This window comes from Hyaena hyaena, unplaced genomic scaffold (assembly GCF_003009895.1).
Source record: "Hyaena hyaena isolate Hyena2069 unplaced genomic scaffold, ASM300989v1 scaffold_5, whole genome shotgun sequence".
Taxonomy (NCBI): Eukaryota; Metazoa; Chordata; class Mammalia; order Carnivora; family Hyaenidae; genus Hyaena; species Hyaena hyaena.
Window position 1 is genome coordinate 4,306,663 of NW_024080637.1, and position 26,112 is coordinate 4,332,774.

The 26,112-nt window shown below is 44.7% G+C and overlaps 1 protein-coding gene across 1 annotated transcript in view; it reads left to right on the top strand.

The window, feature by feature from the left end:
• The first annotated feature begins 9,329 nt into the window (after positions 1-9,329).
• The window catches only part of FYB2 (FYN binding protein 2), a 94,714-nt gene continuing 77,931 nt past the window's right edge, over positions 9,330-26,112 (top strand). The window contains 5 exon segments of the mRNA XM_039238088.1: positions 9,330-9,338; positions 11,469-12,213; positions 15,795-15,956; positions 19,313-19,346; positions 20,001-20,009. Of these exon segments, the coding sequence (XP_039094019.1) occupies positions 9,330-9,338; positions 11,469-12,213; positions 15,795-15,956; positions 19,313-19,346; positions 20,001-20,009 (959 nt within the window).

The following is a 26,112-nucleotide window of genomic DNA, read 5'->3' on the forward strand; positions in this document are numbered from 1 at the left end:
CCACCTCCTGGCCCAGGAGTAGAGGAGTATAGGAGAAAACAAGCCACACTTGGAAGAGCATCGGGGCCTTGAGGGGAAGTATGAGTTGGAGTTGGAGCAAAGACGTGGAGGGCGTGTTCACAGAAGAGGCGGGGGACAAGAGGAACTTTGCTAACCACTGACTGAGTTCCAGAAAACTCCATGGGAGTGTTGAGGAGGTGAGAGCAGGGTGAGAAATGGGACCTGTTGGGGACATTGTAGAGGTCTGTGAGGGGCGGGGCCCTGTGTTAGTGGACTATCTTGGCTTTCTGATGATGACCAAGGTAAACGGAGATGTGAGGCACAGTGGCCTATGGCTTTAGGGAAAGAGGAGTCTTGAGTTCACTTTTGCCCACTTGTAAGAACTGGGGGCTTAGGCAGCTTTAATAGTGATGTGGTGACGCAGGCTTGGTGGTTTTATTAGGACCATGCAGGACTCTGTGGGCTGCTGGGAAAGTCAGCCGTGGGTGGTGTCCTGGCTGGAGGAGGAGGGATTTGATGGGTAGGGGGAGGCAGGGAGGGGTCCTAGATCTCTTCTGGTTGCAACCTCCTAGGCTACAGGTGAAAAAGAAGAGTAGCAGTCTTACCCAAAGCAGGGGGGCCAGATGCCGGCCAGGCTTTATACATGCATAACCGAAACCCGATAGCCTCGGGTGGTGGGCGTTATAAGCCCCATTTTATGCAGAGATTCAGTAGCTTGCTCAAGGCCATACATGTAGCAGAGCTCTGGGACTTTTGCCCTTGCAAAAACTGAAGGATGAGAAGTACTGATTTGACCTGATAGGTAATGGGGTGGGCAGTTATTAATTCTTACACCTTTATGATGGAAGTTTTTGACGTTTCTGTCCTGTCTGTTGAGAGGGTGGGAGGGAGGATTTGAGACATTTCTATGCTCTCTTGATTCTATCCCTTCCTGGAGGGGGCTTTGGAATTAATCACTGGTACCAGGAACATAGGGCACTTTGCCATCATTACAGTTCTTGTAGTCGTGAAGGTTGGATCGAAGCTCTTTTATTCATGAAGGATGACTCAGATGCTATTTTTAATCGACTTTTCTTTCTTTCCATCTTAGGAAGGGTTTGACAGCTATTACTGCCTCTTTTTCTGGGCTCATAATTTCTTAGCTTCTGCTGCCTTCCTCTGTGCTTTGGATTTTGAGTTTGCATTTTCCTTAAGGCTCTTCCATTTGCTTATCCGAGAAGAACGTGAAATGTGTGATAAACCGTTGGCATTGAAGTTGCCATTGTCCCTCCCTCCTAGAAAGCAATATTCAGCAATTTTCAGAGATTCAGAAATGAGTTACCTTTTTTCCCCTTAAATCAAGGAAATACGCATCAACACAGTGTCTTCTCTTTGTGGAACTTATTTTATATCTATTTTTGTGGCAGCTTTCACTTCCTGAGTCACTACTAATTTATGATCCTTGGAAGTGATCCTTGTTCACTGCAGCTTACAACGTGATGTGAAGCTTGCTCTTGTAGATGGGAGTCCAGGTAGCTGTAGCCCGGGAAAGGGTTACCAAGCAGACTGGGTGACAGGGAGACATCCAGAGAGGGTGAAGCAGCTCTCTGTATCAAATTTTATACACCAGGAGTCAGCACGCCTGTGATTTGACACAGGACTGCTGCTCACTTGCAGATCTATTTGGAAAGGGCATAGAACTAAGTTGTATTTTGTTATCTGGTTCTGCATTTTTGTATCACTTTTAAATTACATTAAATCAGAAATCAGAACTACCTTGAAAATCCAAGATACACAGTCACAAAAGCCACATAATTCATTAAGACATTTTAAAAAACCCAGTTACATTAGATCCAATATTTTACTCATCTCTGAATAAATAACAAAAAGAGAGAGTGTTTTAAAGGCAAATGCAGATTGGTTCCTGGAATTATTGTTTGTTAAGAAATATGATTAGAGGTACATTTGTTACATAATTTCTAAAGTGCAACATATGCAAAACTGATTATGAAATGCCCATGAGATAAGAATTGTAAATTAGAGCTAAATTTATAAATTAGGCATTTTAGCTGAAGAGGTTAGATCAGTTCTAGAGTTAAACAGACTTGGAGTCAAATTTTTAATTTCTAACTTTATAAACTGGGGAAGTTATTCAGTCTCTGTGTATCTACCTACCCATAAAATAGGGCAGTAACAATACCTGTTTGTAAGGTTACTGTATGTAGAGATTATACATAAGGGGTGGTAATAAGGATGATAGAGACAGGAAAAAAAAAACCCATCGTTATAAATTCTCTGAAACCAGCAAAGTATAAAAAGACTTCTCAGGAAGCCAATAGTATAGTATTCATGTTGTTTTGGTCAAATATTAACCTTTTTTTTGAATGTTATTTAATGTTTATTTTTGAGAGAGAGACAGAGCATGAGCAGGAGCAAGGGAAGGGGCAGAGAGAAGGGGCGACACAGAATCCAAAGCAGGCTCCAGGTTCTGAGCTGTCAGCACACAGCCCGACATGGGGATCAAACTCGCAAATCATGATATCATGACTTGAGTCAAGTCGGACGCTTAACCGACTAAGCCTTGTTGCAAATACTAGCTTGTTCCTAAAAAAATTTTAGCAAAAATAAAAAATTCTAAACCCACCAATCCATTCTTGGTTTAAGGAGCGCAGGAGAGAGCACTCCAGATTGTGTGATTTTTTTTTTTTTAATAGTTTACTGTCAAGTGGGTTTCCACGTAACACCCAGTGCTCATCCCCACAAGTGCCCTCCTCCATGCCCATTACCCCCCTTCCCCCCTTCCCCACACCCATCAGTCCTCAGTTTGTTCTCAGCATTCAAGAGTTTCTCATGGTTTGCCTCCCTCCCTCTCCCCAACTATTTCCCCTTTCTTCTCCCCCACGGTCCTCTGTTAAGATTGTGTGAATTTGAATCCGGTTTTGACCATTGCTTGATGTGACCTTGAATAGACTCCTTAGGCTCTCAATGCCTCAATATTCTGGTCTGTATCTTGGGAAAACGCTGGGTCAGACATAAGGCTTAAGTGAGGTAAGTGCTTAGAGCAGAGCCTGGCACATAGTCCTGTCATATAAAAGTGTGTGTGTGTGTGTGTGTGTACGTATGTGTCAAATAAGCATGTAATGACTACTTTTTTGTATTATCATTTCTTAGATTCCTATAAAATAAGCACTGAATGAGAGATGTGTATCTGATGGAGTCTTGTCCCCTGGTTGGGCTAAATATCTTCATAGAAATATAATACTACTGCATTTAAAGAACTGACATTGGGGCTTGTAACTGACTGACTAGTCTCCCTGAGCTCTAAAACAGCAATGTCTTTGTTTCTCTTTGCTGCTTGCTACCCCCTCGGTCAATTTCCATATCAAAGAGATAAACCTTTAGTGTTTAGAGGACACAGCTTTCTTTTATCTTAGGTTATTCCCACAACATCTCTGAAATTGTTTTGGCCTTTGCTTTCCAGATGAGGTATCTGAAGCACCCTAGTCCAGATCAGAAGTCCCAAGGCCATCTTCCAGGGCTATTTTCGGGGTTATCTTCCGACACTACAGCAATTAGATCATTTGCTTCTGTGTGCATTCTAAGCTGCCCTTAGAGGGAGAAAATCTGTACAGTTACAATTCATGAAATATGTGAACCTGCTAATTTTCCTAAATGTTCATTCACCAATTCATCCACCAAACACTTTGGAAGCCCCAGCTAGTAATGAGGGTACCAAGATAAATAAGACACTGTCCCAATCTTTTTTTTTTTAGTTTTTTAAAGTTTTTTTCCTTTTGGGAGAGACAGAGACAGCATGAGTGGGGGAGGGGCAGAGACGGAGAGACAGAGAGAGAGAGAGAGAGAGAGAGAGAGAGAGAGAGAGAATCCCAAGCATGCTCCAAGCTGTTGGTCAGCCAGCACAGAGCCCAATGTGGGGCTTGAACACACAAAGCTGTGAGATCATGACCGAAGCTGGACACTTAACCATCTGAGCCAACCAGGCGTCCCTATGCTGTGCCTATCTTGAAGGGATGCTAAAAGACTTCTAAGTCAAGGATTCATTCATTCACCAAATTTTTATTGAGCACCCACTCTGGGCCTAATATGCTTCTAGGTACTGGGGTTAAGGCAGTGACCAATCCTGACAAAGCCCCTGTCCTAGGGGAGTTTACATCCTGAGGGAGGGAGATAGGTGATAGATGGGGGCTCCTGGGGGAGAGGAAGAAAAGGAAACCAGAATGTGTTGGTCAGTGTGAGCAGTTGCCAGTCTGAGCAGAAAGGGATTTATAGCAAGTTGTTTTAAGGATTTCAGGGGCTGGAGCTAGCTTGTATGCTACAGGTTAGGGAGAAGTCCCGCATCCACATGGGGTATTTCTGGTGGGAAGGCATATACTGCTCCCTCTGCACGGTGCAGGAGCATCAACTGCGGCTGTTGCCCCCAGCTCTGCACCCCCCTGAGCAGTGCTACCCTTAGGTGCTCCTTCCCCATGCCTCCCAGGAGGCCTCTGCTTAGCAGAGTATTAGTTGAAAGAGCTCCTGAGAAGTGTAGTTCTGAGCTTTCCAGGATCTGGGTTAAGGAAAGATTCACTAAACAGAAAAAATAAAGTCTTCAGTTGACCTTGAATCCCATTCTAATTGCCCCTCCTCCTTCCTTGGTCATGGCCAACTTCCTTAAAAAAAAAAAAAAAAAGCAGAAACAAAGCAAGTCATTTCTTTCTGTCTCCCCTTGCATTCATTCTGCGGCCCACTACAGTTTTGCTTCGGTGATGACATTCTTCTCTGATGTCCATGAAATGATACTGATCTTGATCGTTTCCACCAGACACTTGCCCATCTTTATCTTCTAGGATTTCTCGCATGCACTGGCCACTGCTGGGTACTCATTCCTCATTACTACTGCGCACCCCTTCTCTTTCTCTCCTGATAAAAGTCTGACCTTTTTGTTTCTTCTTGGACTTTTTTCTTGCCCTCTGCACTTGTCCCATGGGCTCTGATGCCAGCACACACTCTTCTAAGTGGTCCCACCCAGCCTTATGGTCTCGACAACCACCTATAATAATGAGAGCTAAAATTTAGTGGGCCTCTATCATTGCTTTCTAAATGCCTTACATGTACTTATTAATTGAATCCTCCTAACAACTGTTCATTTCCTTGTTCTGCTGTACCAGATGACCACAATTTGAGTAGCTTAAAACAGCACAAAGTTATTGTCTTACAGTTGTGGAGATTAGATGCCTAAAATCAAGGTGTTGACTGGACAGCATTCCTTCGGGAGGCTCTAGGGAAGAATCCGTTTCCCTGCCTCTTCCAGTTTCTGGAGGCTATCTTCATTCCTTGGCTCTGGACCCCTTCTCCATCTTCAAAACCAGTGTGTAGCATCTTCAGCTGCCATACTTGTCACCTTTGTTACGTGATCACATCCCCTTTTCTCTTGCAACCCCACTTATAAGGACCCTTGTGATTACATCGGGCCCACCAAGCTAATCCGGGATTATGTCCCCATCTGAAGACCCTTAACTTGATTACATCGGCAGAGTCCCTTTTGGTGTTCAAGCTGATATTAACAGATTTCAGGGATGAAGATGTAGACATTTTGAGGGGCCATTATTCTACCCACCACAGCAGTCTTATGAGATAGAGTACAATTATAATCTCAGATCAGGCAACAAATTCAGAGAAGTTAAGTAATTTTCTCAGGGCCAAAAAGCCAAAAAATGGCAGGGCTGGAATTTGAATGTAGCTAGGCTCCAGGGTTCCTATTCTTAAGCTCTGTGCTCACCAAGAAACTAATAATGCCCTATTTAAATTTCTAACCCCCCTCAAAGATTCTCATTCCTAACTCCCTGTTCGACGGTTCCCCTAAGAAGGTAAAGCATCATATCCAAAACTGGGCCCATGATCTTTCCCCAGTACTTGTATTTCCTATCCTCAGTCTTAGTTTCAGGGACCAACATCCATCCTCTACCCCAATGTAGAAACCCGGATATCATCCTGGAGTCCTCCCTCCTCTCTCTAGATGTGGTCCATACCACCCCTGCACTTTTCTCTTTTTCATTCCTACAAGACTGCCCAAGTGCTGCCTTTGATCCTTTTTACTTGGCCATTCTAGTAGCTTCCTAATTGGTTCCTGGTCTCTAACCCGCATGAGATGAAAATCTAAGCCTGTTCTAGCCCTATATAAAACTCCTCAGTAGCTCCCCATTTACTCTGAAGGTTAAGCCCAATGACTTTAGGGAAACTTGCCCTTGACTCTCTTCTGCAGACTCCCATACTGACACACTGGGGCTTCGGTAACATGGAATTGCTTATTTCCGTTTACACCGCGCAGCTCCACACTGCCATGCCTTCTTTGTTCCTGCTCGTCTTGCTGTCAGAGCCACATTTCCTGCCACCTTTGTGTGCCTGTCTCTTCCAGCTGAGTCATCATTAGGGAGTCTTTTTTGCACCCTGGCTGGCATCATGGCCCTCTCCCTATGTTCTGACATCACGCCGTGTATCTAGGAACTGTCTCTCTTATACTAAAATGATCCATTTATGTCTGCTCCCTCATTCCACCAGCTCTGAAAGGTCAGGAATTCTTTTTTTTTTTTTTTTTTTTTTTTTAGTTTGCATCCAAGTTAGTTAGCATCCGGTGCAATAATGACTTCAGGAGTAGAATCCAGCAAATCATCCCCTATGTATATCACCCAGTGCTCATCCCAGTAGTGTCCTCCTTAATGCCCCTGACCCATTTAGCCCATCCCCCACCCCAGACCCTTCCAGCAACCCTCAGTTTGTTCTCTGTATTTTAGAGTCTCTTATATTTTGTCCCCTCCCTGTTTTTACGTTATTTTTGCTTCCTTTCCCTTATGTTCATATGTTTTGTATCTTAAATTCCACCTATGAGTGAAGTCATATGATACTTGTCTTTCTCTGACTAATTTTGCTTAGCATAATACACTCTAGTTCCATTCATGTTGTTGCAAATGGCAAGATTTCATTCTTTTTGATCAGTAATATTCTCTTGTGTATATATATGAAGGTCAGGAATTCTTAGTCACTGTTGCAGCCCTGGTGCCTAGCACAAGCCAAGAAGCAAAGAATATTTGGAGGTGCTTGTGAACAAGCAGGAATTTGCTAATTCAGGAAATTGGGAGGAAGTTGGGTGTTCCAGGTAGAGGAAAAAGCACACTCAAAGGCACAGAGGAGGCATGAAAGAGCAAAATAGATTTTGGAAAACGTCAGTGATTTAGTGAGGCCAGAAGAAAGTATGTTAGGGAAGGGCCTGCTAACAGGTTGAAAAATGAACAGAGTTGGGATTTGGGAGGGCCTGATGTGCTAAGCAAAAGAGCTTGAGCTTATTTAAAAGCTTTGGAGAAGCCACCTTGAATTTCAAACAGGGGACATACATAATCACATGTGTGTTTTTAATCAGATTTGTCTAACACCTGGGTAAGTGGTGGGTTAGAGAGGCCTGGAGTAGAAGCAGACAGACCACAAGGAAGTCATTGCAATGCATGAGGAGGACTCAGAGGCAGTGGCCAGGGCATGAAGAAGTGACAGACTCTTGGGCTTCTTAAGACTTGATATTCATAGGATGTGGACACTGATCTGCTATGGATCCAGGAAAATGAGGCATGGAATGCCCTTCTGGGCCCCTCCCAACCCATCCTCATGCATCTTGCCTCATGCCCTCTGCCCTGACTTTCCCTTTGTGGGTGATAAATAATCAGCAATGGATTGTGTCATATCTATTTCCCATAACAAGGAAAATAAAGTCCATATGTTAGTGCTGGAAGAGACCTTGGAGATCATTAGAGCCAACTGCCACATGAGATAGATGACTAAGCCCAGACAGAGAAGGGAATGACTTCCCTATGGTGGCTCAGGAAATCATTGGTGGGCACCCAGCCACTCTTTACTGAACCTGCTATTTAATTCTCCACATGGCATTGATCTCTATATTTTCGTGTGTATCTGCTTATTTTCTGCCTCTCTCCTCTGACATTAGAATGTAATATTTAAGAGCTGAGCCCATGTCTAACATAGTGTTTTGCCCACATCATAGACACTGAATGAGCATTTGTTTAAGAAAGAGTGAAACAGGTTTAATAAGGTTTGCTTCCTCCTGAACCAATGATCTTTACACAGGGCTCTGGTCTGGAGGTTATCAATTCATAATTTTATTTCCTGCTATGGTTTATCCTAACTATTCCTACAGAAACTAAAATCTATCAACCAGTACGCTGTAGTTCATGTGGTTTCAGATAGTAAAAAGTCAAAAATGGTTATCACGACATTCCTTTAAAAATACTAACCACTGACTACCTCGTACCTATTGTCATAGCTACTATAAAAATAATATGCATTACTAGAATGTGGATAAATTGGAATCCTACATAGTGTTAGGAGGAATATAAAATGGTATACAAAAACAGCATGGTGGTTGCTCAAAAAATTAAAAATAGAGGGCGACTGGGTGGCTCAGTCGGTTAAATGTCTGACTTTGGCTCAGGTCATAATTTCACAGTTCATGAGTTCAAGCCCCACATCAGGCTCTGCACTGATAGCACAGAGCCTTCTTGGGATTCTCTCTCTCTCTTCTCTCTCTCTCTTCTCTCTCTCTCTTCTCTCTCTCTCTTCTCTCTCTCTCTTCTCTCTCTCTCTTCTCTCTCTCTCTTCTCTCTCTCTCTTCTCTCTCTCTCTTCTCTCTCTCTTCTCTCTCTCTCTTCTCTCTCTCTCTTCTCTCTCTCTCTTCTCTCTCTCTCTTCTCTCTCTCTCTTCTCTCTCTCTCTTCTCTCTCTCTCTTCTCTCTCTCTCTCCTCTCTCTCTCCTCTCTCTCTCCTCTCTCTCTCCTCTCTCTCTTCTCTCTCTCTCTCTCTCTCTCAAAATAAAGAAGTAAACTTAAAAATTATTTAATATTTAAAAAAAGAAAATAGAATTACTCTGTGATTCAGCAATACCACTTCTGGGCAAACCCCCAAAAGAAAAGGAAGCACAGTTTCAAAGAGATACTTTCATATCCATCTTCATAGGAGAGTTATTTAAAATATCTAAAAGGTGGAGGGAACCCAAGTGTCCACCAACAGATGAATGGATAAACAATATGTGGTACATAAATACAATGGAATATCAGTCAGCCTTAAAAAGGAGAAAATTTTATCACCTGCTATAACATAAATGAACCTTGAGGACAGTATGCTAAGTGAAATTAGCCAGTCACAAAAAGACAAATATTAGGGTTCTACTTATGTGAGGTACATGGAGTAGTCAAAACCCTAAAGGCAAAGCAGCATGGTGGCTGCCAGAGGTCTGGGGTAGGGAGACTGGAAATTTATTGTGTCATGGCTATGGAGTTCCACTCTCACAAGATGAAAGGGGTTCTGGGCATTCACAACAATGCGGTTGCCCTTAGCACCACTGAATTCTACACTTGAAAATGTTTAAGATGGTAAATTTTAAGTTATGTGTATTTTACCATAATTTAAAAAGTATTAACCACTGAGAGGTGCCTGGGTGGCTCATTCAGTTGAGCGTCCAACTTCGGCTCAGGTCATAATCAGTTCATAGGTTTGAGCCCTGCACTGAGCTCTGTACTGACAGCTCGGAGCCTGGAGCCTGCTTCAGATTCTGTCTCTCTCTCTCTCTCTGCCCCTCCCCTGCACTCTTTCTCGCTCGCTCTCTCACTCTCTTTCTCTCTCAAATAAACTTAAAAAAATTTTTTTAAACATTAACCACAGGTATGTGCAGCTATCTCCTTTGATCCTTACAGTAACCTTGAACTGTTAGTAGAACTGTCCCATTTTATAGTGAGGAAAATAGGGCTCAAGGAAGTGGAGTGAATTGCCCAAGGCACATAAGTAGAAAATGATGAAGCGGAGCCTCATACTTAGATTTCCTGGTTCCATGCCCAGTGCTGGCTTCTCCTACATCAGGGAGAGGAAGTGTAGTTCAATTAATTTGACTGCTGGTTGAAATATAGATAAGAAATCAACAGCAGTTTGTAGAGAAAGATAAAAGTGTGTGTGTGTGAGAGAGAGAGAGAGAGAGAGAGGGAGAGAGGCGGGGGGGGGGGTGTTGTGAGAGAATAGGAAGGAGGGAGGAGGGAAGGCTCAGGGGAGAGCATGCAAGCAAGTTCCCAGACACCTGCTTCATGCTTCTTCTTCAATTTCCTTCCCTCCCAGAATCTCCGGAAAGCAGGTGTGAGTCAACTGTAAACACAGAGAAAAAGGTCAGCCAGCATTCCCTCAGATGGCAAAATCAGAAGTGACTGATGTCAAGGCTGTCTGTGTCCATGAGACTCAGCCCTTTAAGATGATCAGGAGAAGACAGTGACTTTTTTTGAAATGGCTCCATTAGCTGTCCTCTGAACCTCTACCTCCACCCCTTCCTACCTCCTGGGAAGACACAGGATGACAAAGTGCACTTACAAAACTAAATTAGATCCAGCGAGAGAAAGGGGGAGCGGTGGGAACAGCACTGAGCAGGAGTCAAAGCCCCATCCTACCTGCCTAGACCAACTCCCTGTGTAATGCTGGTCACAGCCTTCCTCGGGCCCAAGGGGTCAGGCTGCTATTAATACCACCATTTTCATATGCTGAGTTCAAACTGAATTGAGAAGGTAGAGCACACGCTCCCAGGGGGAGCAAAAAATACAAAAGGATCAGCTACCCTTTTCAAATAGCCCTTATTTATCACGGACTTACTAGAATTGTGATGGACAATTTACATACAGCAGCCCTCACCCTTCTAGCACTTGACAACTTGTTTTTATGATGAGATTATACTGACAGGTACTATCACACTTCCCAGAGTATTTGCCTCGATGACAAAGAACAGAGTCAGAATGTGAACGTGACCTGTGTAGTTCCAAAGTTAAGTTCAACAGCCAAGCTCTCCAGAGCTCTGGAAGCACTAGGAGACAGGGAAGAAGTTAGCTCTCCCTGTCAGCCCCGGGAAAAAACCTTGATGGAGAAAGGTAGGCATCGAAGTTGCAAGAAAACAACAAAAAACCCCACAAATAGAGGGTGCCATTTTGTGAAGCAGAACCACACAAGCCGACTTGGGGTAATGGGTGTTACAGTTTCTAGAAAACTATAAATAACCCTGTTTGGATTAAGGTTAGTTGTGTTGGGTTGTGGCTGGAGATCATAGTTATGTTATGAAGAACTTTGCATGCTGTCTAAAGGGGTTAGAATTGACTCGTATAGGCAGTAAGGACCCCCCCCAAAATTTGTATCAAGGGATTTATCAGCAACTGTCCGTATTCTCCTTTATGAGTATTCTTTACATGTTGTAAAGACATGAAACATATCTGAAGCGTTTGAAAGAGGAGACGTGGGTTTCCATCGCATCTTACGTACACAATCGCATTACCAGCCGATACTGCCCACTAGGTAAGTGATGGTGTTGCATCGGCACTTAGAACGCTTTGTCTGCGTGGTGAAATGGGCTAATCATGCTGTTTTGTTTCCTAGAATGATGAAACACTGTCTTCTTTTGTGCTTTAGGAAGGGTTAAAAAACTTCAAGGAACTTCGAGCCAAATTTCAAAAGTTTGATGTGCCATCTCTTCCAAAACCTACGCAAGTCCCAGCAAGAATTTCTCAGAAGAGCGGTATTGGAAATGCACAGTCAACAAGTGTTTTGGCCAGTGTGAAACCCCTCTCATCCAACCACCGTCAGCTCCCGCAGCACTGTTCTAGCGGTGAACCCCAGCCTCTTCAACCCCAGGAAATGAAGTCCGCCCAGAAGAGCAAGATTCAGAAATGCTCGAATTCCTCAGAACCTCGGGAAAGGTCTACGGGTTCTGCAGTAAAGTCCCAGGAGACTTCTCTGCTGTTAGACGTGAATCAGTCAAATGCTGACATAACCGATGAGAGGAGCGTGATGGTGACCGACAGCTTCAGAGACAAGCTCTCGAATTGGGAGAAGGTTTCATCTCAGAAGAGTGAGATGTCTTCAGCCTTTGTCCGTGCCAGTTGTGGAAGCAGGGCCTTTCATCTGGAGGAGGAGAGAAGCATAGGGCGGGCTCCAGAGGAGCCCAGGAGGAAGCTAGAAACCAAAGGAGCCCAGACCCACCCTTCCCAGAAGCACTTGATGCCCCCCCCAAATTCACTTGCTTCCTTTCAAGATCCTACTTCTCTACCTTTTCAGCGTGACAGGAAGATCCTAGAAACCCCTGATCCTGAGAGCAGCCCTGTGGGGAGCCCCTGCCAGCCCGTCTATGAGAGTGAACTTGCCAGCCAGGGCCCTGGTGAGAATGAAATGCCTGAGGGAGGGACTCATTCAGAGCCTGGTGGTGGTCCTGGGTGACCTGGGTGAAGTTTGCTCCAAACTCTAGAGCAGGTATTCTAGGCCCATCTGCTAAATTGTGTTTCAGGTTTGGGTAAAGTGACTAATCTCCTGGAATTCTATTGAGAGATAGTCTGGGCAAGCTTGGATTTGACTCCTAGCTCTGCTTCTTACAAGATGCATGAATTTGGACCATCTGTTTAACTTCTTAGAGCGTGATCTGCTCTCCTGTAAATCAGATCCATCACCAGCCTGCCCCAACTGGGTACACAGCACAACCGTCTTCCTAGTTGCTCAGGCCAAAAACGTACACGCTGTGCTCAATCCCTCTCTCTCTCCTTTTCTGCATCCACTCCATCAACAAGCTCTTGGTTCTACCATCAGAAGATGTTCCGAATCCTTCACTTCAATCCACTTCTGCTGCCTTTCCTTACCCACACCGCCATCATCTCTTATCTAGAGCACCATAGTGGTCCAGCTGGGCTCCCTGCTTCCATATTCTAGTCTCCTTTTATCCTATTCTCTTCCTAGCAGGCACAGTGAACTTCTAACACATAAATTAAGTCACATCACTCCCCTGCTCAAATTCAACTCCAGCAGTCTTCTAGGAGCTGATGTGATTTGGCCCTTCCTACCTCTCTTACCCTCTTCTTTTACCACCTTGGCCTTCTTGCTTTTCTTTGGGTATACCAAGCTAGTTCCACCCCAGGGCCTTTGCACTTGCTGATCATGCTGCCTCGAACATGTTTCCCCCAGGTCTTTGATGTCTCACTCCTTCGCTTCATCATGGTCTCTGCTCAGTGTCATTTGTTGAGAGTGGAATTTGTGAATCGTCGTCTGAAATAACTGCCCACCCCCATAATTCTCTGCCTTCTTACATTGCTTTGGTTTTCTTCATATACCATATACATGGTATGTTGTTATGTACCTCATATGTTATGTACCTCTTTATGTTACCTCAGTAAAATGTAAGTTCTGTCAAGGTAAAAACTGTCGTCTTTACCACCATATCTCTAGCACCTAAAAGAGCAAGGCTAGGTTTGGTAGGTCCTCCAAAAGTACTTATTGGATGCTTGGATGGGTGGATGGGTGGATGGATGGGTGGGTGGGTGAATGGGTGGGTGGGTGGGTGGGAGGAGGATCTCCTGCTTACAATTCTGTATGGTTTCTTTCTGTACTACTGAGTTCATGGCTCTGCATCTTCCAGGCCCTGCTGAACTATCTGACTTGCTCCTGTTTCTCTTCCCCTGGCTCGCAGTAGATACACTGGATTTCTTGCTATTCCTTGAAGAGACTTTGTTATGCTCAGGACAATGACATTTACTCTTCCTAGAAAACTCTTGTGTGGGCTTTCCATCACTGCATTTAGGTCTGAGTTCACATGACACTTGCGCAGATAATCCTCTTTACCTGGAGAAGTTAGCTCAGTTCCGTTCCCACTCTTTCCTGTCAGCCTCTTTAATCTCTTTCATAGAAGCCACAGGTCTCTGTGATTACCTTGTTTATGTGTTTGCGTGTTTATCATCAGTCTCCTCCTGTTAGAGTCTGGCCCTCAGGAATTTTCATTCTATCTGCTCTTGTTCTTAACTCTATACCCAGCTTGTAGAACTTTTAGAACAGTGCCTGGAATATAGTAGATGATTAGTTATTGGTGAAGGGATGGGGAAGGGGGATGGGTCATCTACCTGACTGAGTGTTGAGGGGATTAAATGAGAGAACCCCTGATCTTCACTTAGCACAGCACCTGGAAAAAACTAGGAACCCAGTTAGTAAGTGATCATTCATTCTCACTACATCTTTTCCTTAATTTGATAAAGACTGAAACTTCTTTTTTTTTTTTTTTAAAGAAAAAATTTTAATGTTTATTCATTTTTGAGAGAGAGAGTAGGGGAGGGGCAGAGAGAGACACACACACAGAATCCCAAGCAGGCTCCAGGATCTGAGCTGTCAGCACAGAGCCTGATACGAGGCTCGAACCCAGAAACCACGAGATCATTACCTGAGCCAAAGTCAGACGTTTAATCAACTAAGCCACCCAGGCGCCCCTTATAATGACTGAAATTTCTGATGTTGCAACTTATCATTACAATTTGATTATAATTAAATTCTAATTTGTAGGTGCCTGCAAAAGGGCATCTGGTGGCTCAGTCATTTGAGTATCCAGTGTCACCTCAGGTCATGATCTCGCGGTTCATGAGTTTAAGCCCCATGTCAGGCTCACTACTGCAGCCTGTCAGTGCACAGCCTGCTTTGGAGCCTCTGTCTCTCCTCTCTCTACCCCTCCCCTACTTGTACTCTCCCAAAATAAATATCTTTTAAAAAGCCTAGCAAGAGAGGAACTTGGGCCTGACTGATAGAAGCCCTCCTTGTGCGGCTAGAAGGGAGCTCCCCCTCCCACGCCTCCCAGCTTCCAGAGTGGACCTCAGGGCAGTTGCACTTTGTAAACACTGGCTGCCATCTTTAGTTTTAGCGTGGGTAGTCCATGTACCCAACCACTGTATTATGTGAACCAAAAATCAAGGCACTTGGATCCTAGATGATTTTGTGCTGTGAGGTATAAGAGGCAGATAGGATTTTCATATATAATATTGGAATTTCTGTTGGAGTTTGGTTTCTGCATACAGAAGGACAAAATGTATGCAATTGACACTGTCCTGGAAAATTCCAGGACACAAACCCACAAAATCCACAGGTTCCCAGGTACCATAAAGTTAGTCTTGAAGCTTGTCCCAGAGTGCGAGCCCTGGAAATCAGATCATTTCTTACTCCTCCTTGTAGCCACCGTATTGCTTGCATGTCATCGGTGCTAGAGGCATCCTTTCAGGGAAGAGTCACCATTCATTTCCTTGGAAGTAGGCACTCTGCTTGGTGCTGGCAGGAGATCATTATGGCCTGGTCCCTGTGGCTGGCTCTCACGAGGAGCTGACACTCAATGGGAAGATAAACCAGCCTCTCTAATATGCCACCACACTGATGGAGAGGTGTTAATGATAAGTGATGAAGATAGAGAACAGAATGGTTAATGCTCACCTCGATTTTGAAATCAATGAAAACTTCCCAGAGGAAGTGTCATGGGAGCAGGGCCTTAAACGAGGCAGAGCTTGCCAAGAAGGAAGTGCGGGAACAGCATTCCAGAACCAGGAATGGCATGAACAAAGTCCTGGATATATGGTGACTTTTTAAATCCGATTCGGAGAATTGAGAAGCCATTGGTGTGAGTAAAAGCTATTTGGGCTGACCCAGGAGAGGATGCTAAAATGTAGTTAAGAGAAGAAACTGGAAATAGAGATTGGGGCCTTGTAGGTACATGCCAGAGGATGGAGTCCATAAATGGGTGTCATGCTGATGAAGCCAGGCTTCATTCATCCTCTGGGCAGCAGGCTGGTGACCTCATCAGGGTTGCCTTTCTTGATCAGGGCACCCTGGCCAGTAGGACAGACTAGACTAGAGGGGAGAGACTGGCCAGGACTGGCCAGTTTCACCTAAGAAGCCATGAAATGGAAAAAAAAATTTTTTTTTTTTTTTTTTACTCTCTCTGCTCAGGGAAACAGCCAGATGTCAGGCATCACCAGCCTCTTAAAACGAAGTCTCTGCCTTCCATCAAGTCCCTGGGTCCTCCTCCCCCAAAGCCTCCGAAGCCCCCAGTCGTGAACCTCCAGGCCTTCCAGAAGCAGGCAGCTACAGTTGCCAGGACCCACACAGAAGGTGAGAAAAGGCACAGGCGCCGGGAGTCATGGCTCCGATGCCCGGGTCCCCCCCACCCCTGGGGCCTCCCTCTCAGTGTCAGCTCCCAGGTGATAAGGCTGCAACTGCTTTTCCATGGGGCTGGACATCTATCACTGCTTATTTTCACATGGAGGCCGTGGCAGCTTGCCAGTGAAATGACAAATCTGCAGGAATTGGCCCCTTATCACTCCTGGACCAGCCCGCTTCCCCGGAGAGGGTTGCATTTGATCACTGGGAATCTGTCCAAGAGGAAGAAAACGAAAAGTAGTGAAGCAGGGAGCACGGAGCTTTTGTGTTTCCTACAAAGCCTGTGTTGTCAACGCAATCAGTGCAGTAGGGGAGAGCAGGGAGTGAAAAGGGAAGAAAATCAGTGTGAACTTGACCGGCGATCCTAATGAGGGTCCCTCAGGCCTCTGTGATCAGCCTTCTGTAATTAGTCACAGGGCCCACAACCCTGCCTCCGCCAGCCCTTTCCAGGAACTGAAGAGTCCTTGGAAGCCATTTTTCTGTGTATTTAAAGGAACACCTTCTTGTCCCCTCTCCACCCACACAGTAGCCTGATCCTGTTGACACTTTAAATGCCTTTGTTTATGTTTGTTCTAATGAAACATGAGATGAACGCCCTCTTGAGGGTGACACCCAGTGCTGTGCTAACTTCTGTTTTCCTGTGGCCACGAGCGCCAGCGGACCATCTGCTCCGGGAGCTGATGCATTGTTCCTTTGACCACTCCGAACAACCTCAGGGTTAAATTTCTTGAACTCCTTGGTTCCAGACTTCAGCCTGTACCAGAATCAGTTAGGGGACTTGTCAAAACACCCATAACAGGGCCCCATTCCCAGAGTTTCTGATGTATTTGGTGTGGATTGGGTGCCTGAGCATTGGGCTTTTTAACAAGTTCCCTAGGAGATGCTGATGCTTCTGGTCCAGGGACCACATTTCGAGTACCACCACTGCAGTTCCTCTCAAGTCTGATCCTAAAAGGAAACTCTATATAAAGAAGTAGAGCTCTGGCTGCCATCTTGCATCCCCTGGTGCATGTACCTGATCTCAGCGGGTTCCCCCCGAGACCCCCTGAGCACAGACCCTAGTCCCCCACGGTCCCATTGCTGCTCCACCAAGATGAAAGAAACCATCATGAACCAGGAGAAACTCACACCTGCAAGCACAGGTGCCCACTGGTGGGAAAGGAACTGTCCCCTCAAAAGATGGTTCATTGAACAGCTACAGCGGATGATAAAAAAAAAATCTCAGTTCTCTTTAAACTCACGGGTAAACAGTAGCTCTGGTGAATTCAAGAAGTGACTATGTTCACAAACCCAGGAATGGGTCTTGCACTTTTGCAACCCCAAAGTTCAGGCATCTGGCGCAGTGAACACTTTGACCATCACAGGCCATGCTGAGATGAAGCAGCTGACAGAAATGGCACCCAGTGTCTTTTTTTTTTTTTATATATAGTTTATTTTTGAGACAGAAACAGAATGTGAGTGGGGGAGGGGCAGAGAGAGAGGGAGACACAGAATCCGAAACAGGCTCCAGGCTCTGAGCTGCCAGCACAGAACCTGCTGTGGGGCTTGAGCCCACAAACCGCAAGATCATGACCTGAGCCAAAGTCGGACGCTTAACCAACTGAGCCACCCCAGCGCCCCAAGGGCACCCAGTGTCTTAAACCAGCTTGGTGCAGACAGTCTGACTAGTTGGAGAAGACTGGCCGCAGCTCCTGCCCACGCGCTGTGTGGCTGCAGAAGCACCACCTGCTACCGGAGAGGAGGAGGGGGAAGAATTGCAGATCATGGAGAGCATTGTGATGACGCTTCCAAGAATGAAGCAAAATGAACGAGTTATTTCTGGAGGAGATAGAACTTGAAGTTACCAGGAGCTGCTCTTTTTTATATTACGACTGCTTTTTAAAATTTTATTCATGGGGCCGCCTGGGCGGCTCATTTAGTTAGGTGGCCGACTTCTGCTCAGGTCACCATCTCAAGGTTCGTGAGTTGGGGCCCTGCGTCGGGCTCTGTGCTGACAGCTGAGCCTGGAGCCTGCTTCAGATTCTGTGTGTGTCTCTCTCTTTCTGCTCTTCCCTCATGCTCCCTCTCTGTCTCTCAAAAAAATGAATAAACGTTAAAATAGTGTTCATAGATCTGATAAAATCTAGGTCTCTAATATGTTTAAGCCCCAGCCCCTTGGCCACTGCAACTCTCTTCAGTGTTTGCTTACACACAATTCATTCTTGGCAACTGATGAAGCTAAAGAAGCCTGGGAATAAAGTTTGAAACAAGGTTAATAAAGTTCTTTGCCTAGTGAATACAAATAGAAGAAAGTTTTTGTAAGCATACTTTAATAATAATTTGGCCACCTTCGTAACAGAGAAAGCTAAGTATGATTTTTAAAAACATTAAATCATTCTGACCTCAAACACAGTCTTTGAAAGTGAAGAAGACTGTCTGAGAACATAGAACAAAGCACCAAGTCTTTTGTAATGAAGTGGGCTTTGTAAAGCCTTTCCCCGCCACCCCCCCCCCTTCACTGGCTAGCTATTTAGGTCTGGGCCTGTTACTCACTGAGCCTCGTCGTCCTTCTCTGTAAAATGGGGATGACAGTAACCCTCCTCTCACATGATTCTGTGAAAATAAATGAGACGAGTCATGGAAACAGTCGGAAAAATGTTTAAATGCAACGTTATCATTATTTCAACCTTGTGTTGAACAGCTACACCCTCTTTGACCTGGGCTTTGTGATAGTCGCAAGAGATAGAGAACCCCATGCTCAAGTTATGGTACTCCAGAAGGTCAAAGTCTAATACAGAAGATCAAGAGGGTACTCATAAAAAAAAAAATCACTGTAGGGACGCCTGGGTGGCTCAGTCACTTAAGCATCCAACTTCAGCTCAGGTCATGATCTCACAGTTCCTGAGTTCTAGCCCCACATCAGGCTCTGTGCTGAGAGCTCAGAGCCTAGAGCCTGCTTTGGATTCTGTGTCTCCCTCCATCTTTGCCCCTCGCCTGCTCATTCATTTGTTCTTTCTTCTTCTTTCTCTGTCTCTATCACTCTCTCTCAAATGTGTGCACGCGCGCACACACACACACACACACACACACACACACACACGCTCAAATTTAAAAAAACAATACCATGAAGTGTGGGTGAACAGCGGACTGCAGGACGGAGGGTCCCCTGGGTGCTGGGGGAGGGGTTGGAGGTGGGGGGGGAGTCCTGGGGCACCAGTGAGTTGCCACTCCTCATTTTGTCTCTGGGGTCAGGGCATTGTGCAAACAAAAGTTCACTTTAATCAAGCTGACACCGACGCCCCTTTTCACTCTGCCTCTTGCTCTTGCAGCAGCTGTGGAAGAGGGCCGCCTGCCTCCGGAGAGGTGAGTACCTGCTTCTTAATTGGGCAGGAGCACAGAGCCTCCAGCATTGACAAGGCTGCTTAACCTGCCTGAGAGCAGGCAATGAGGACGCCAGGTGTCCGTATTTCTCCAAAGGGTTGCAGGAGGAACAGATTTATGAGCAACAAACTGCAACTTTTGTTTTAGAGGAGAGATTAAATAAACTGCATTTAACTGCTGTGCTGACATTAAGTTGCCAAGATGGTCCTCTGAGGTACTTTTATTTATTATACAGTTGGGTTTAGTAAATTGAAACATCAGCTTCCATAGTCATAAATCGAATTAGAGGCTACAGAAGGCTGTGGGCAGCTGGCGTGATGTTAGGAATTGGTAATGGGGAAAAGGACCTTCTGTTTTTGCTGTGCTTATTCTGAGAATTTTGCCATGGAAGTGTCGGTTCATTAATTCACTCAACCAAATACTATCTTTTGAGATCTTGGATGGGTCCTGCATTGAGCTGGCTACTCTATACAGATTTTCTCACTTCCTTTCCTCATGGCTGCAAAATGGCTGCCGCTGTCCTCATTTTCTAGCTGAAGACACTTGGGCTCGGAAAGTTTGGTCTTTTACAGACCCATGATTCCAACTCAAGTATGCCCCGACTATTTTTTCTGTTGAATATAATGGAAATAGAAGATTGTGTAAGTCTGAGGTGTGCAAGGTGCTAGTATGATACATTTATAAATTGCAGGATGGTTACTACTGTTGCTTTAGCTAACCACCTTTTTCACCTCATATAACTATCATTTCTCTTTTGTGTTGAAAACACTGAAGACCTAATCTCTTAGAAACTTTAAAATTTATAATAAAACATTTTTTTACTGTAATCACTATTTGTACAGTATATCTCCAGAACTTACTTATCTACTAGTTATAAATGTGTACCCTTAAATAACATCTCTCCACTTCACTCACCCCTCAGCCCCTGGTAAGCACTATTTACTGTTTCTACAAGTATCGTTTTTTTAGATTTCCCATAGAAGTAATATCGTACGATAATTGTTTTTGCTCTGTCTGATGTATCTCACTTAGCATAATACCATCAAGGTCCATCCATGTTGTCACCGAGGGCAGGATTGTCTCCTTTCTTGTGGCCGAATAACATTCTATTGTGTATAGACAACACATCTTCTTTATCCATTCACCTGTTGTTGATGGATGCTTAGATTGTGTCCATATCTTGCCTACTGCAATATTAACAAGAGTGTAGCAGTATCTCTTCAAGATGCTAATGTCATTTCCTTCAGATACATACCCAGGAGTGGAAGTGTTGGATCCTATGACAGTTCAATTTCTAATTGAACCTCTCTACTCTTTTCCATAATGGCTGTACCGATAGGTATGCCCAAACTGTTTTTGATTGTATCAACCTCCCCTCCCTCACATATAGGCTCCTTTTCTCTAGAAGCTCAGCCTTGGAAGAAGTAAACATAAAAGCAAATTACCATATTACTTACCAAATGTTTATAAGACTAGAAATGTGTTACATTTCCTAACAAAGAAATGTACAAGATTTAGAGATTGCACAAACATGTGAGTGATCACTTGTCCTTGGGAGGTTCAGTGAAGCCTTTACAAAAACATTTCAGTTATCTATTGCTACAGTCCTACTGCGTAATCTACAACAAAGTATCAAGAGCATACAGAGTGGTGTGTGGGTTGAGCTGATCTGGGCTGGGCTCACCTGGCATTGCTAGAATGTTGCAGACTCCCTAGGCAGTTGTGCTGATAGTGACTGGGGTTGCTAGGCGTTTGGGTGTCAGCCTGCAGCTGGCCAATCTAGGATTCCCTCGGCTGGCTTGCCTGGGGCAACCTGACTTAACAGCATCTGCCTCCCCCTCCAGCAAGCTGGCTGAGGAACTACCTACGGCCACAGCAGACAAACAAGAAGATACCAGTTGCACAAACACTTGTCAGACTCTGCTGTACCACATTGCTCACATCCTATTGGTCGAAGCAAGTCACATGGCCCAGCCTCAGCGTGGGAGGACAGCAAAACTTTACCTGTAAAAAGGCAGGGATCCAAGAAGGCGTGAAGAATAGGGGTGTAGACCCAATCAGCCTATCACTGAAGAGGGAACATCTGAGAACTGAGGATAGACATTTGCTGGATAACGTGGGGAAGGGTGCTATAGGCAGAAGCAGGAGGTATGAGGAAACAGGCATTATCTGTGAAAACTAGAAATAGGTAAGTAGCATTGGTGTGGAAAGGGTAGTATGGAATGAAAAGAAATGGTACTGTGGAGGTAGACAGGAACCAAATCTTGGTAAAGTAAGAACATCTTGTTCACTAAGGAGTTGACCATCTGGTGTCGGGCAAGGTCTACCTGCTCCAGGAACTCCCAGTTTAGTTGCTCACTTTAAAAGAGTTAAATGACAGCACAGGGAAGGTCAGTGGAGCCACTTTCTACGTGCATTTTTGTGAAAGAGAGAAAAGACTTTAGACACCTAAGGTAATGAGTTGCATTGTTTACTCAATGACCTGGGTCCCGGAGTGACCGTGTGAGGGACCAGTGTAATTCTGCTGGGCACTGAGCCAATCTTGGTTCCCTCATGACTCCCATTCTGTGAGCATCTCCCTGTGATTATGCGTGTGCTGTGATTGAAGTATGTAACCAGATACGCGTTCTTCCTACAGTTTGGCTTTGAAATAAACTGACCTCTTCTCTGGCACTTTTCATCAAAGACAGTCGTCTGTTTCAACATGGAGGACAGAGTCACTTGATGGGTGTATATTGAGAGATGGTAGGGGGTCTTTAACGTTGTACCACCTTCCTAAGCGACTTGGAAGGGCAATTGGACTGTTGGGTCCTTTCCCACTGACTTTAGAACCCAACCATCATCAGAAATGAGGTTCGTCGGACTTTAATTATCGTAGGGGCCATGGTGGTGTAGGAGTACAAAGCAAAAGAGACAAACAGGAACCAGGATACTTAGGGGCAGCTTCACAGTGGACAAAAGCTCTTGAGATGCCTGCCGCGTGCTAGGTCAGATTAGAGAGGTATGTGCTCATTGCCTTTTGTGTGACTGTACAGTGGGTGAAGGCAGGGTACGGTTACCAGAAACCACCACATTCCTGACTTATCACTGGTTAGTGGATGGATGGATGGACCCAGAAACGCTAAGGCTAGAGACAGGATGTTACTGAAAACAAGGCAGTAGTACGAAAGTGAAGGATAAACAGATACAGAGTATTCTGATGGGGAAGAAAAGAGCTGAGATTAGATCCTAAAGTTAATTAGGTGCCGGGCGGAGAAGTTGGGACTTGAGCTGGTCAGTGATATGTTTATTTTTTATTTATATTTTTAATGTTTATTTTTGAGAGAGAGAGAGAGAAAGCAGGGGAGGGGCAGAGAGAGAGGGAGACACAGAATCTGAAGCAGGCTCCAGGCTCTGAGCCGTCAGCACATGACCTGAGCCAAAATCGGATCCTTAACCGACTGAGCCACCCAGGCAACCCAGTGATGCGTTAGTTTAAACAAGAAAATGCAATGATGCTGAGCAGTGTTAGATACAACTTCCATGGAAACTGACACTTGTTTGGAAAGAAGGTCTTCCATGTTCGTGGTACTGATCTTCATACAGATAATAGATTGGAAACAATATGTTAGGTCTTATTACTGGAAGGGGACATGGCAGTTATTGGGGAGTTTTAGTCCGAGGCCTACCACTTAACACCTGCATAACCTTGGACAAATGCCTTGACCTCTGCAGACCTTAGTTTCTACTCACGTAAAATTGGAGGCTGATGAGATCTAATGCATACAGGTTTGGCAAATGTTAAATGAAATAATGATTGTAAGATGTTGAGTGCGATGCCAAGCATCCAGAGAGTGTTCAGTAAAGCTTGCTTGGCTGTTGTTTAAACCCCTCCAAAGGCAAGAATCCATGCTCAGAATCTTAATCTCTTCAAAAATCCATTGATGGAGAGCTCCCTACCAGAAGAGTCCAATATTTTTCTTGTTGGAGCAGATTTTATTCATTCAAAATGTTTATTGATTACTATATGCCAAGCCCTCTTGTATACATACATTGAGAATATGGGGGTGTATAAAGTAGACAAAAGTTTCTTACTTGCACGTACATACACATACACATGTGACATATTTATCCCTTGCATTCAAAAGCCTGAGTTGAGCTGGTATCAAACAGTGACCTCCCTACCCCGGACATCCAGCCATCTGTCCAAGATCAACTCATTGATACAATAAACAGGTTCTTTACCCCTCCCTTACATGACTGAAGACATCTAAGGGCCACATTGTGTTAAATAAAACTTGGATCATTGTCTGCAGCTGTACATTTATGGATCTATGTTTTAATCCTCTTGTTAGAAACTGCATTTGCAGTAGCCACTTTTATTTTTGAACCTCTTCATACTGTGTGTTAAATATGAGAAGCAGCACTGTATAATGCAACAAGGTCAAGTCTGGAGTCAGATTGCCATAGAGTCCAGTGCTTCCTCCCACCTATGACAGCTCAGAGCTTTGCTATACACATCTGTAAAGTGGGCACAGTAGTGCTTCTTCATTGACTTCATGGAGATGAAATGAGAGAAGTTGTATGTGAAGGTGCTCAGTGAGTCTTGGTTTTCAACCCCTGGCCTCTCCATTCCTTGTTGTCTCTGGAATAAATATCTCGTTAGTTCCCAACAGTGAAATGACTCTTAGGAGGTTGTTTGTCATCACTCGTTCGGGTGAACCAAGCTGGCTGGCATCCCTCTTGACTAAGCAGCCCCTATTTGTGTGAGCAAAGCAGGTGAGTCCCAGGGCGCAATTACCGCTGGGTCTCTGTCAGTACTTAGCAGAGTTGGCTAATATTTTATTCATTAGCCATAAACATGGCTTTTCTCCCATTAAGAAGTGTCAGGGGGTAGTCCTGACTCAGGAAATCTCTGACTCAAATACTAAGGAAGAGAGAGCCTGCTTATATCAGGAGAGAAAATTCACACAGTATGGTGTTTCACAGATGAGGGTCTGTGGGTGGATCTCAGGGGTCTACCATTTTCTCTCCTGAACTTTTTAATTTTCTGGTTTCATTTTAATGATCGCCTTTAAAAGATGATATAAACCTATTTTGAGTATTCTGAATGATCTCCTTCAACCTAATATTTTGGAACATGCTTTTGTACCCGCATTCTAGTGTTTCTATCCCATGCACAGTGAGAAGCATAGATGTCTTATAGGGCTGAACGGATCATGTCTCTATGTCTAGGACATGTGTTGCACGACAGGGAGGGATAGGTTCTGTGGAAATGGGAATGAATGCCTTACCTAAGGCATTCAAAATTGTTGATAATAACAGAACACCACCACTATGGCCAAGCAAAATGCATCTGTGGTCTTTATTTAAATAGCAGTAAATGCCATACAGCAAATTTAAAAGAGCATCCAGATAGTAACTAGGATATAGGAGGTGTAGGATGATCAGGAAAGGCCAGCCGTGGTGACACTTGGGTCGAGACTTTCATGATGAGGGACCCAGTCACAGAAGGTCTCCGAGATGGATGTTCTCCAGGGAGAACTACATCTGCATGTAGAGAGAACCAGAAAAGAGGGGAGCACAGTGGGCTGGTGCAGTGGTGGTCTGGAGAGCCGTGGAGTGAATTTGGATTTTGCTCTAAATACACAGGGAAACCACAGGAGTTTTATGCCAGAGAGTGACATGTGCTGACATTTATTTTGTAAAGATCACTTTGGATACTATGTAAATAATAAACTTTTTAGTTTCTAGGTGATTGGCTGTGTGCATCATTGTTGGCATTAACACATGTGGAGTGCTTGACACGTCGTCAGTGTTCAGTACAACACTGACCCTTCCTGAAAGCTACTTGGGATGGACTTTTACTTGAACAAAACAACATGTCCTTGTGCTTTTGTGCCTGTAAGACCAGAGCCTCTTAGGACTAGTGTCTAAGTTGTTTGGAATGACAGTGCTTTTTCTTGAGTAGCTGCATTTCGGGTAGTTAGGATTGGTAGAGACCTGCTCTGATTGGCCACCAGCAAAACAGCTTCCTCGTGTGGCTATCTGGGAGGTGAAGGTGGGCCCTGATGTCCCAGGGTGCTAAATTCAATCACCATGGGGCAAGAATGAAGAGGGGATTTTCTGAAGCCGGTGCCTTATGAAGTCATAGACCTAGAATCTTCAGGCGGCTTCAGCTCAAGCCATTTCAGTAGCTGCTGCTTATTCCTTTTTAGTTGGATTTCAGGGACACAGCAAAGCCAGTGTTTTGGCCTGTCTTTCCAAGGGCAGAGGTGGCAAGAAGTGTGCATGTGTTGGGGAGTTTTCTTTCGTATTTCCAAGTGTTCCTGCTTTAAAAAGGCATTCACCTGTAGGTTCTGTTTATTGAGCACTTGTCACGGACAGAGGTTGGTGCCCCATACTTAATGTCTACTCTCTCACTTTAGGTTTTTTTTTTTTTAATTTTTATTTATTTTTGAGAGTGAGACAGAGAGAGTGTGAGCAGGGGAGAGGCAGACACAGAATCTGAAACAGGCTCCAGGCTCCGAGCTGTCAGCACAGAGCCCGACATGGGGCTTGAACCCACGAACTGTGAGGTCATGACCTGAGCCGAAGCCAGATGCTCAACCAACTGAGCCACCCAGGCACCCCTCTACTCTCTCATTTTAAAGCTCCCAACCAGGGAGAAGAAGGGCGGAAATGGTGGGGGAAAGGGAGAGAGGCAAACCATGAGAGACTCTTGAATGCTGACAAAAACTGAGGACTGATGGATGTGGGGGGGAGGGGG